This window comes from Salvelinus sp. IW2-2015, linkage group LG12, assembly GCF_002910315.2.
Source record: "Salvelinus sp. IW2-2015 linkage group LG12, ASM291031v2, whole genome shotgun sequence".
Lineage (NCBI taxonomy): Eukaryota > Metazoa > Chordata > Actinopteri > Salmoniformes > Salmonidae > Salvelinus > Salvelinus sp. IW2-2015.
In genome coordinates, this window is record NC_036852.1 from 168,777 (window position 1) to 182,307 (window position 13,531).

The 13,531-nt window shown below is 42.4% G+C and overlaps 1 protein-coding gene and 1 pseudogene across 1 annotated transcript in view; both read right to left on the reverse strand.

Moving 5' to 3' along the window:
* Positions 1-5,190: 5,190 nt before the first annotated feature.
* Positions 5,191-13,531, reverse strand: part of LOC111971044 (gamma-crystallin S-1-like) — a 9,068-nt gene continuing 727 nt past the window's right edge. Inside the window, exon 3 of the mRNA XM_023997852.2 lies at positions 5,191-5,692. Within this exon, the coding sequence (XP_023853620.1) occupies positions 5,420-5,692 (273 nt within the window). The 3' untranslated portion in view covers positions 5,191-5,419. The remainder of the gene's footprint in view (positions 5,693-13,531) is intronic.
* LOC111971143 (gamma-crystallin S-1-like) lies at positions 7,870-9,190 on the reverse strand (annotated as a pseudogene).

Consider the following 13,531-nt stretch of genomic DNA (forward strand, 5'->3'; position numbering starts at 1 on the left):
ACTATGTAAGAGAAAAAAGTATTTAATAAGAATATTTCATTCATTCAGATCTAGGATGTGTTATTTTTAGTGTTCCCTTTATTTTTTTGAGCAGTGTATAAGCTTACTCCAATTTTTGTAAACAAAGTAAATGTAAACAAACACTATATAGCCCTCAATGGTTAAAACTAATAATTTTGATATCATCGATGGTCAGTCTCTGCATCCAAAGCTCTGTCTATGAATTTGAGAGTGGTAACATTTCTCCAGCCCCATCCCTTTAGCTTTTTACTGAAACAGGCGGGCAAAATGCTTTGTTTTGTTTCAACTGCTGATTGCCTCTTTAAGGCGAGACGAGTATGATGTTAGAAAACCAATGATAGCCAATATCCATGCCTCTACACTTCAACACCTTCTACTACTCAACACACTTCTTACTACTCAGCACACTTCTACCTAACTCCCACACTTCTTCTACGACTTCAACCACACTTCACTACTACAGCACAACTTCTTCTACGACTCAACACACTTCTACTACTCAGCACACCTTCTACTACTCAGCACACTTCTACTACTCAGCACACTTCTACTACTCGCACACTTCTCAAGTCTTCCCGGAGCAAAATAATATTTATCTTTTCACTGTAATCTGTCATAGGTCATTACAGCATTGTAAACCTCCATTGTTCCCAATGATTTTACCCTAAACATCTTACCATTCCCTTTACATTTTGCACCAGATATTGTGCTTGAAATGGTATTGAGACTTTACATATTGGTTTAGAGAATTCGGCATAGAACCCAATTCACTGAGTGTACAAAACATTAGGAAAACCTGCTCTTTCCATGACATAGACTGATCAGGTGAATCCAGGTGAAAACTATGATCCCTTTGATGTCACCTGTTAAATCTCAATCAGTGTAGATAAGTGGAGGAGACAGGTTAATGAAAGATTTTTAAGCCTTGTGTCACGACTTCCCGATGTCGGCCCCTCTCTTGTTCGGGCGTTCGGCGGTCGACGTCACCGGCCTTCTAGCCATAGCCGATCCACTTTCATTTCCATTTGTTTGTCTTTGTTTTAACACACCTGGTTTCAATCCCCCAATTACATGTTCATTATTTAACCCTCTATTCCCCCACATTTTTTGTGAGTGATTGTTTGTATATATTCGGTCCGTATTTGTGGGCTAAGTTTTATTGTGTTGATTATATTTGAATTCTTGAGTAAAGTACACTCATTACTCAATTCTGCTGTCCTGCGCCTGACTCTTCCACACCAGCTACACACAGGGCGATTACACCTTGACAGAAGATTTAAGTGTCTTTGGCGGGGTATGGTAGTAGGTGCAAGGCGCTCCGGTTTGAATGTGTCAAGAATTGCTGCTGGGTTTTTCACGCTCAACTGTTTCCTGTGTGTATCAAGAATGGTCCACCACCCTAAGGACATYCAGCCAACWTGGCACAACTGTGGGAAGCATTGGATTTAACATGGGCTAGCATCCCTGTGGAACGCTTTTGACACATTGTAGACACCATGCCCTGATGAATTGAGGCTTCTTCTGAGGGCAAAAGGGGGTGCAATTCAATATTAGGAAAGTCTTCCTAATGTTGTACACTCAGTGTAGCTAGAAAGGAGTGATGAATATGCTTTTGAAGCTGTGCTGCAGTGGGTTCACAGGGCCAAGCACAGGTACTTCAGAGCAAGACTCAAAGGGCCTTTAATCTGAGAGGAGGCAGCAAAGGCAGTGAGAACAGAGAGGGTGCTTCCCAAATGCCACCCTTTTTCCTATGTAGTGCACTACTTTTGACCAGGGGCCATAGAACTCTGGTCAAAAGTAGTGCACTATATAGGGAATAGGGCAACATTTTGTGACTCACAGAGAGGATTCATRGGGGCACTCAACTCTTTCATCCTCTCTCTGCAGCTGCCAAATGTAACACCCACACCATGGTCCATGTCTGACTGCTAGACAGAAATTAAAGTGACACTTCCCTCTGCTGGCCGATGTTGGTCACTGCAGTCTTTATCAGATCTAATGGTCAATTCAGCACATTTGATTTCAACAATAATAATAATAATAATAATAATACAAGTACCTAATCTTTTTTGGTTTCATAAATATTGGTATTTGTCCATTTCTGTTGCATATACTTTTTCCATCAAGTCAGATACAATTGAATGGTTTTGGGAAGAGTAAAAATAGCAAGGATATTCCCTCACAGACAGATGTTTTTAGCACTGCACAAGGTATTAGTTATGTGCAAAGACATTGCAAAGACTTTGCTATGGCAGGTTTGCATGAACCCGACCCTATGACACTTGAGAATGACTTCCTCTGCTGGAGGGTACCCATACTGTACAAGGATACAAAGAGATTTCTGAAAGAGATTTAAAGGGATTGAGTGAGAGGATGCACTTACAGGAAAAAAATGAAATGAACACCTATAGGTTAATAATACAGGTCAATTAGACTTAAGTAAGATGTAGGGAATCCTTTCATGAAACTGTATKGTTGTTATTGTCACTCTGAATACACAAAGACTACAGAAAACAAATAAATAGCTACAAATGCATGTATGGTGCACGTAGGGAAATGAAACAATGCAGAAAATCCCAGACATGATCAACACTTACACATCACAGACAATCACATATCCATGAGTTATAGGTCCCCTAAATGACAGTGACTCGCCATTGATTTGTTGGCGTGGACTAGAAGATGGGGTGAGAATCAATGCTTTTATATACTATTTATAGATGTCTAAAAACACTTCTATGAAGTAGCTACTTGCAGGAATCCATTTTTCCATTCCTGTCATGTTATGATGCTGGATACTGTACCTTGCATTGCATGCTGGGTAGCAGGCCCTATGCAGGCTGGGTAGTGGTAGTAGTGTCAGAGCTGGCATGTGGTACAATACATTGGGCTGTGCAGGCCCAGGCCCACCAGACCCATGCTTGGTTTTTGCATTGTCAGCCACTTCTGTGTATAAAACACTGTGTTATTTCAGCCATCCCTGGCACCAACCTGGTCTCAGAGCATTTCGTATTATTCTGTATGTAAATCCGAGAAGCTCCATTTAGTGTGATATGTTACGTTTCGTATGGTATGTATTAATTTGTGGATGTCCATCATCCATTTCGTATGATGTGTTATGAATTACAATTCGTATTAGATGTTACAAATGTGCAAAACTTAGAATATGTTACGAATTCGCAAAATGTACAATATGTTACAAATTTGCTAAATGTATAATATGTTACGGATTCTAGCAAGGTGGCTAACATTCACTAGGCTAGGGGTTAGGGTTAAGGGTTAATGTTAGGTTTAAGTTTGGGAGTTAGGTTAAAGGGTTCAAGTTAGGGTTAGGGGAAGGGTTAGCTAAAAGGGATTTGGTTGGGGAAGGGTTAGCTAAAAGGAGATGGTTAGGGGAAGGCTTAGCTATCCATGAGGAGATTTGAACTCGCAACCTTTGGGTTGCTAGATGTTCATGTTATACGCCTATCTTGTACACCCCGACCACCCACGCATGCTACTTTCATTTTTGCCGTAGCCCTTTCCTGCAGTCAAATGACCTAGTTGCCTCAGGGGTGGAATGTTAGGAATATTTTTCATAATTAATAAACAGACAAAGATCCTGTTTCTATGTCAAACATTATTTATTATTATTTCAGTCTTCTGGGGTGTATATAAAGTGTAATACTGTAACTCAAACTCAAAATGTAATACATTTCAACTCTATATGTGACATGGTACAGGTGTCTTCTTTTTTTAAGCCCATACCATGTGTGTGAAGTGGATACTTTTGTTTCAAAGTAGATTTGTTTAAGACTACCAAGAAACACTCTGTGTGACCCAGATTTCGCCCACTGCAGTAAATTAAGTAACCATCTGTATTATGTAACCATACCAAACGTAACGTATCATATTAATTTTAGTGTTCCAGATTTACATTTACTATGCAACGTCTAGTCTATGAGACCAGGCTGTTGGCACAGGCTCATCAGGCTGCCACCTCAGCACAATACCCCCCACTGACATTGCTGTGGATCCTTATTGGCAAATTCCCCTGAATCATCACTGGGGTTACTGACCCATTGTTCAGACTTTTTAGCCCACATGCCCATTGACCACCACCTGCACCCACCTCTTACCCCAGCCCAAACAGACTCCCCAGCTCCCCCCTGCCTCCCAATCCAAATAACCTCTGTGTATTGATGTTGGGAATCATCGGGTGGCTTCATGACAAAATACAAAAGAGTGATACGGTATTATTGTTGTATCTCTTCCTGAATGTTCCTCGTAAGAGGCGGCTGGTGGGCGAACAGCGGCAGGGTCGAATTTCAATTGGTCGGTCGTGGTCACACAGAGGCACGTCAGGACACAAACACTGTACACAAGATTCAGTTGACCTCATATGACCGAGGGATGTCACCATGACTACACACTTACTGTACTACACAGTCTGGTTGTTCTCAAAAACATCTCACCAATACCAGCCTGGTCTCATGGACTAGACGTACGATAGTTAATGTAAATCCAGGACACTCAAATTATAATGATATGTTAAGTTTGGTATGGTTACTTAAGACAGATGATTAGTTAAGGCAAAAACAAAAGTAGAGTGTTTGGATCGGCGTATAACTCGCATTGCAACTACATTGGAACCTTACCTTAATACTTTTAGCTAACCCTTCCCCTAACCCTAACCTGGGGCGGCAGGTAGCTTAGTGGTTAGAGCGTTGGACTAGTAACCGAAAGGTTGCAGCTCATTTGGTATGCCAATCGACGGTCTTGATGCACTCCTTCTAGTCTATACAATGCAGCTTACCACATTCATGTGGTGTTTGAAATTACAATTCATGCTGGATTTGTATGTGTTGAGGTTCTATTGAGTAGATACGATGGGACAGGCAATGTGTACCCAAAAGCTTGCTGGCACTTTCTTCTACTGTGGGAACTTACCTCAAGCCAGTCTCTGATGATGTCACACAATGGTGAAAATGTAGCACAATTAAAGATAATGTCATAGTTTCCAGAAACTACACATTTTACAGTGTGCTGTCAATTCTATCTATATGGACCGGTACCATTGATGGCCCTACAGAGCCCCACATGCAATCAAGACATATCAAGAGAAAATGAAGTAGAGAGGAAAAGAAAGGAAGTAAAAAGTCAGATGCCTTCTGATTGGCTGTTGAGCATAACAATGTCTTTATTTGATCACCCTGTTGCAGGAAATTAAAAACTTGTAGTGTATTTTAGTTTTAAAAAGGCTTCTGAAGTTTGTAATTTCCACTTGATTTTCCCTTACAAAAATGTCCATYAATTATAATCCACATWATAATTMACATTTCCTGTTGCTGCAGGATTATTTTCCTGCTATAGCAACCTGACTCAAATTAAGATCCTACRTCTGTATGACACGGATGGTCTAAAAGTCCTGGACGCGGCGGAGAGAGCCCACGTTGGCCTGCATGCCCCCCCACTCGGTGTGGCGTCTGTACTCTCCCCTCTCCAGCAGGTACTGGTGCCCCCTGTAGTTGGGGTGCTCGTAGAAGACCCAGGCACCGTCCAGCACGTTGGCAGAGTGCACCTCRCGGTGGAGGAAACGCTCAGACAGGTTGGGGCTGTCCTCACTGAACTCAATCATCTGACCGGCAAAGTCGGGGCGCTCGTACACGCGGATCCTGTGCATGCCAGTGGTCTACAACACAGTGGAGCACAGTTCCAAACTTCATCTGAACAATAGAGATCAATCAGCTGTGTCACTATACCTGGGATATCAGTGTTCTCATACGGGACACCAACATCAGGTTTCAACAGATCAAAAGACCACTGTGGTGTTAGAATGGTAATGGATGCACTATAATAATTACATTTGGTCCTGTGTGTGTGTGTGTGTGTGTGTGTGTGTGTGTGTGTGTGTGAGGGTTAGGGGAAGGGTTAGCTAAAAGGGATATGGTTAGGGGAAGGGTTAGCTAAAAGGATAAGGTTAGGGGAAGGGTTAGCTATCCATGAGGAGATTTGAACTCGCAACCTTTGGGTTGCTAGATGTTCATGTTATACGCCTATCTGTACACCCCGACCACCCACGCAGCTACTTTCATTTTTGCCGTAGCCTTTCCTGCAGCAAATGACCTAGTTGCCTCAGGGGTGGAATGTTAGGAATATTTTTCATAATTAATAAACAGACAAAGATCCTGTTTCTATGTTAGTCAACATTATTATATTATTATTTCAGTCTTCTGGGGTGTATATAAAGTGTAATACTGTAACTCAAACTCAAAATGTAATACATTTCAACTCTATATTGACATGGTACAGGTGTCTTCTTTTTTTAAGCCCATAACCATGTGTGTGAGTGGATACTTTTGTTTCAAAGTAGATTTGTTTAAGACTACCAAGAAACACTCTGTGTGACCCAGATTTCGCCCACTGCAGTAAATTAAGTAACCATCTGTATTATGTAACCATACCAAACGTAACTATCATATTATTTTAGTGTTCCAGATTTCATTTACTATGTACGTCTAGTCATTGAGACCAGGCTGCTGGCACAGGCTCATCAGGCTGCCACCTCAGCACAATACCCCCCACTGACATTGCGTGGATCCTTATTGGCAAACCCCTGAATCATCACCGGGGTTTACTGACCCATTGTTCAGACTTTTTAGCCCACATGCCATTGACCACCACCTGCACCCACCTCTTACCCCACCCAAACAGACTCCCCAGCTCCCCCCTGCCTCCCAATCCAAATAACCTCTGTGTATTGATGTTGGGAATCATCGGGTGGCTTCATGACAAAATACAAAAGAGTGATACGGTATTATTGTTGTATCTCTTCCTGAATGTTCCTCGTAAGAGGCGGCTGGTGGGCGAACAGCGGCAGGGTCGAATTTCAATTGGTCGGTGTGGTCACACGAGGGCAGCTCAGGACACAAACACTGTACACAAGATTCAGTTGACCTCATATGACCGAGGGATGTCACCATGACTACACACTTACTGTACTAAACGTCTGGTTGTTCTCAAAAACATCTCACCAAATACCAGCCTGGTCTCATGGACTAGACGTACGATAGTTAATGTAAATCCAGGACACTCAAATTATAATGATATGTTAAGTTTGGTATGGTTACTTAAGACAGATGATTAGTTAAGGCAAAAACAAAAGTAGAGTGTTTGGATCGGCGTATAACTCGCATTGCAACTACATTGGAACCTACCTTAATACTTTTAGCTAACCCTTCCCCTAACCCTAACCTGGGGCGGCAGGTAGCTTAGTGGTTAGAGCGTTGGACTAGTAACCGAAAGGTTGCAGCTCATTTGGTATGCCAATCGACGGTCTTGATGCACTCCTTCTAGTCTATACAATGCAGCTTACCACATTCATGTGGTGTTTGAAATTACAATTCATGCTGGATTTGTATGTGTTGAGTTCTATGAGTAGATACGATGGGACAGGCAATGTGTACCCAAAAGGCTTGCTGGCACTTTCTTCTACTGTGGGAACTTACCTCAAGCGCTCTGATGATTTCACACAATGGTGAAAATGTAGCACAATTAAAGATAATGTCATAGTTTCCAGAAACTACACATTTTACAGTGTGCTGTCAATTCTATCTATATGGACCGGTACCATTGATGGCCCTACAGAGCCCCACATGCAATCAAGACATATCAAGAGAAAAGAAGTAGAGAGGAAAAAAGGAAGTAAAAAGTCAGATGCCTTCTGATTGGCTGTTGAGCATAACAATGTCTTTATTTGATCACCCTGTTGCAAGGATTAAAAACTTGTAGTGTATTTTAGTTTTAAAAAGGCTTCTGAAGTTTGTAATTTCCACTTGATTTTCCCTTACAAAAATGTCCATAATTATAATCCACATAATAATTAACATTTCCTGTTGCTGCAGGATTATTTTTCCTGCTATAGCAACCTGACTCAAATTAAGATCCTACATCTGTATGACACGGATGGTCTAAAAGTCCTGGACGCGGCGGAGAGAGCCCACGTTGGCCTGCATGCCCCCCCACTCGGTGTGGCGTCTGTACTCTCCCCTCTCCAGCAGGTACTGGTGCCCCCTGTAGTTGGGGTGCTCGTAGAAGACCCAGGCACCGTAGCACGTTGGCAGAGTGCACCTCGCGGTGGAGGAAACGCTCAGACAGGTTGGGGCTGTCCTCACTGAACTCAATCATCTGACCGGCAAAGTCGGGGCGCTCGTACACGCGGATCCTGTGCATGCCAGTGGTCTACAACACAGTGGAGCACAGTTCCAAACTTCATCTGAACAATAGAGATCAATCAGCTGTTGTCATTATATCATCTCATACGGGACACCAACATCAGGTTTCAACAGATCAAAAGACCACCGTGGTGTTAGAATGGTAATGGATGCACTATAATAATTACATTTGTCCTGTGTTGTTGTGTGTGTGTGTGTGTGTGTGTGTGTGTGTGTGGTGTGTGTGTGTGTGTGTTGTGTGGTGTGTGTGTGTGTGTGTGTGTGGTGTGTGTGTGTGTGTGTGGTGTGTGTGTGTGTGTGTGTGTGTGTGTGTGTGGTTTGCATGCGTGCATGATGCGTGTTTGGTGTGTGTGTATGTTGTGTAGATCCCTGAATGAGTAATCAACATGTACCACTACCACGCACAAATCACCTCACAGTGGCTTGACTTACATGTCTGATAATCCGGCAGGACTTGATAGTGTCGTTGTAGCCCATCCAGCGCTGGTAGTCGGGGTACTCTCCCTGGTCAGGATGTACTGAGAGCCCATGTAGTTGGGTTCTTTCGTAGACCACCCAGGCACCACTCTCCACCCTGTGGAGTTGCAGCGGCTGAAATGAGAGCTCAGTTCGGGGCAGTCGCTGCTGCACTCATAGTGGAGGCCCTGGAAGTCCGGTCCTCATAGAAGAAGATCTGCACAAAGGATTGTTGTCTTTTAAAAACACACACAACAACACAACACACACACACACACCACAACACACAACACACACACACACACACACACACACACACACACACACACCACACACACACACACACACACACACACACACACACACACACACACACCACACAACACACACCACACACACACAGCCACCTACAGTACCTTCCCCTGCATGCGGTCCATGTTTGGATTATTCTTTTTAATACTATTCTACACACAATCAGAAATATCCCTCTAGACATACACCGGTAATGTAAGGACACTGCCCTGGGGGAGTTTTATATATGTATGACATGGAAATGCATGGCCAGTGGAATCATTGTCATTCAAATGTGCACCACTATTAACTAGGGCACAACAGCTGATGCTGTGTTTGTTTTAAAACACCACGGCTTCATGCCAAGTTTAATGATCTGTTCTATAGACACTGACTTTTGATCCTACGGAGCCTGATTCCAGAACTTTTTAATTTATCCAATAAAACTGTTGTCAGCGGTGAGCAGCAGTTACTAGAACATAGCTGTTAGTCTGAAAACACTGTAGTCTTCGATAGTTCCATTTGCTATTCCTGTCTTTACCTAAAGCCAGCTGCATAATGCCTTATGGTCTAGTTATAATGCATTGTAAGACTTGTCTGAGCATGTATGATCCCTTAATAATCATCTCATAATGACCCTCACCAAATACCAGTCATTTTGAGTCAGCTAAAATGTGATACATAGAGAAACATAACATATTATAAGCCTTGTTAAAGAATTATAACAGCTCATATCCAGTACATGTTTATGACAAGTTATAAGCATATACTGACATGCTTACCTTTCTGTTGAATCGGTAGGTGCACTCTGACCAACTAAAGCATACAGTCTTTCTACAGATGAGTTCCTCTGTAAAACTATAGCACAGGGAAACAGTTTAGGCCCATCCGGCCCCTTTCGTGCATTAGAAATCGTAGATAGTTTATAAAAGTGCATACCTTGTGTTTCTATTGACTTATACAACCACAAATTGCAGTTTTATTTCTGCACGTCTTTAGATCGGTGAGGTAAAACCGTAGGATTGTGTGTTTGTGAAATTCACTCCATAAAAAATGTAATAAATGTACTGTATATATACATGTGGGGCAAAAAAGTATTTAGTCAGCCACCAATTGTGCAAGTTCTCCCACTTAAAAAGATGAGAGAGGCCTGTAATTTTTATCATAGGTACACTATACAGACAAATGAGAAAAAAAAATCCAAAATCACATTGTAGGATTTTTATGAATTTATTTGCAAATTATGGTGGAAAATTAGTATTTGGTCAATACAGAAGTTTATCTCAATACTTTGTATATATCCCTTTGTTGGCAATGACAGAGATCAAACGTTTTCTGTAAGTTTTCACAAGTTTTCACACACTGTTGCTGGTATTTTGGCCCATCCTCCATGCAGATCTCCTCTAGAGCAGTGATGTTTTGGGGCTGTTGCTGGGCAACACGGACTTTCAACTCCCTCCAAAGATTTTCTATGGGGTTGAGATCTGGAGACTGGCTAGGCCACTCCAGGACCTTGAAATGCTTCTTACGAAGCCACTCCTTCGTTGCCCGGGCGTGTGTTTGGGATCATTGTCATGCTGAAAGACCCAGCCACGTTTCATCTCAATGCCCTTGCTGATGGAAGGAGGTTTTCACTCAAAATCTCACGATACATGGCCCCATTCATTCCGTCCTTTACACGTATCAGTTGTCCTGGTCCCTTTCAGAAAAAACAGCCCCAAAGCATGATGTTTCCCACCCATGCTTCACAGGCAATTACAGGCCTCTCATCTTTTTAAGTGGGAACTTGCACAATTGGTGGCTGACTAAATACTTTTTTGCCCCACTGTATCTTACATTCGCAAATTCACTCTGGCTATCTACTCATTTCAGAGCACTCTCGTCTGAGGTGTGTCAGAGCGCAGAATAACTGATGAATTTTACGAACGTGCAACACCTGCTGAATAAGACTGGTGTCAGTAAACATAGGCAAAAAAAGTAATAGTTAGTCAAGAACCCTCTAGATAACATGTAAACAGCCTAACCAGCTCTGCTAAGGCAAGTAAAATGGTAATTTGTGTTTGGAAGTAGCTATCCAACTTTAGCTAGTTTACTTGGGTGCTTGGTTGGGACAAGCATGGAACATGGCAGGCAAGCTGCAGAACACGAGGAGCTACAATTCCTCATCGTTTATCAGTGGAATTTTGACGGCCAACTAGCTGAAAAAGTTTGAGAGGGTTTATCTAATGTTCCTTTGCTAGATTTTTGTTCATCTTGCTCTGGCTAGTATTAGTTGTTGACCTTGTTGTTGTTGATGTACATAACTGAGGGAGAGAGAGCCTACATTTTCGTAGTTGTTTGATCAATAGGACTGTAAAGTTCCTAAATGTAAGAGGACTCCCGTGGTGTTTACATATTTGCATAAATCCATTCAGGTGTATTTTGTGCTTTTGCTGAATGCGTTCTAATGATCTAATGCGCTGTGCAACTGATGGCAGGTCCTACTACCTGTAAACACACAGTCCAGTTCATAGTGAATGATGACAGGTCCTACTGCCTGTAAACACACAGTCCAGTTCAAAGTGAATGATGACAGTCCTACTGCCTGTAAACACACAGTCCAGTTCAAAGTGAATGATGACAGGTCCTACTGCCTGTAAACACACAGTCCAGTTCAAAGTGAATGATGGCAGGTCCTACTGCCTGTAAACACACAGTCCAGTTCATAGTGAATGATGACAGGTCCTACTGCCTGTAAACACACAGTCCAGTTCATAGTGAATGATGGCAGGTCCTACTGCCTGTTAACACAACAGTCCAGTTCATAGTGAATGATGGCAGGTCCTACTGCTGTAAACACACAGTCCAGTTCAAAGTGAATGATGACAGGTCCTACTGCCTGTAAACCACACAGTCCAGTTCAAAGTGAATGATGGACAGTCCTACTGCCTGTAACACACAGTCCAGTTCAAAGTGAATGATGGCAGGTCCTACTGCCTGTTAACACACAGTCCAGTTCAAAGTGAATGATGGCAGGTCCTACTGCCTGTAAACACATAGTCCAGTTCAAAGTGAATGATGACAGGTCCTACTGCCTGTAAACACACAGTCCAGTTCAAAGTGAATGATGGCAGGTCCTACTGTGTGATGAAATGGGTTGAGGAATCAGACGCAGGAGCAGAGGGTTAGGACAACAGTATTTAATCCTGGTACTGACACGGTTACGCCAACACACCAGGCGCCTACAAACAGACCGGCCCAAAAACAGGACCCAAAACAGCCCAGCGAAAACACAAAACACAATCCACAACAAACGCACAGAAGAACAAGCCCGACAACAGCCGGCGGGCATTACCAGCTTAATAAATAGCCCTAATCAAAACCAAACTAGAAACAGGTGAAACCAATAAGACCAAACCAACTGAAAAGGGAAAAGGGGATCGGTGGCAGCTAGTAGACCGGTGACGAAGACCGCTGACGCCACCCGAACAGAAAGAGGAACTTGCCTTCGGTGGGATTCGTGACATACTGCCTGTAAACACACAGTCCAGTTCATAGTGAATGATGACAGGTCCTACTGCCTGTAAACACACAGTCCAGTTCAAAGTGAATGATGGCAGGCCCTACTGCCTGTAAACACACAGTCCAGTTCAAAGTGAATGATGCAGGTCCTACTGCCTGTTAAACACACAGTCCAGTTCAAAGTGAATGATGACAGGTCCTACTGCCTGTAAACACACAGTCCAGTTCAAAGTGAATGATGACAGGTCCTACTGCCTGTAAACACACAGTCCAGTTCAAAGTGAATGATGGCAGGTCCTACTGCCTGTAAAACACACAGTCCAGTTCAAAGTGAATGATGACAGGTCCTACTGCCTGTAAACACACAGTCCAGTTCAAAGTGAAATGATGGCAGGTCCTACTGCCTGTAAACACACAGTCCAGTTCAAAGTGAATAATGGTTGGCCCTACTGTCTGTTAACACAAATTGTCAAATGATTTGAATACATGTCATTAAATGGCACTTATTACATTTGTTACAAGTTGTTTCAAGTTGTGTGTATGCAGGAAGGGGGCATGTAACCATAGATATATTATTGAGTGTAATGAGTGTGGAATGACTAACCTGTTGTTGCAGCTCTACTCTGACTTCAAGGGTCTTTATCTTTGTAGAGAGAGGATACCTACATCTAGAAAGTAAGATTCCTCTAGTATGTCCTATTCTACGTCTTTATATACTGTAAGGTTGGGATGTTTTGACTTTTACTTTTCCTACAAACTTGATTTCAGATATGATGTTAAATTATTGGTTGCAGATTGCGGTGAGTTGTACGTAGGTGTGCATATCTACTAAGACATATCTATGGATCATAATTAAGGATTGAGATACAAAAAGGAAATCCAATAGAAACATTAGGATCCTGGTGGCGCAGCAAGACTAAGTAGTGTACAGGGCTTGAAAATCGCAGGTTTATTAATCCTTCTTTAAAAAAGCTATCAATACCACTATATATACAAAAATATGTGGACACCCCTTCATATTAGTGAATCAGCTATTTCAGCCACACCCA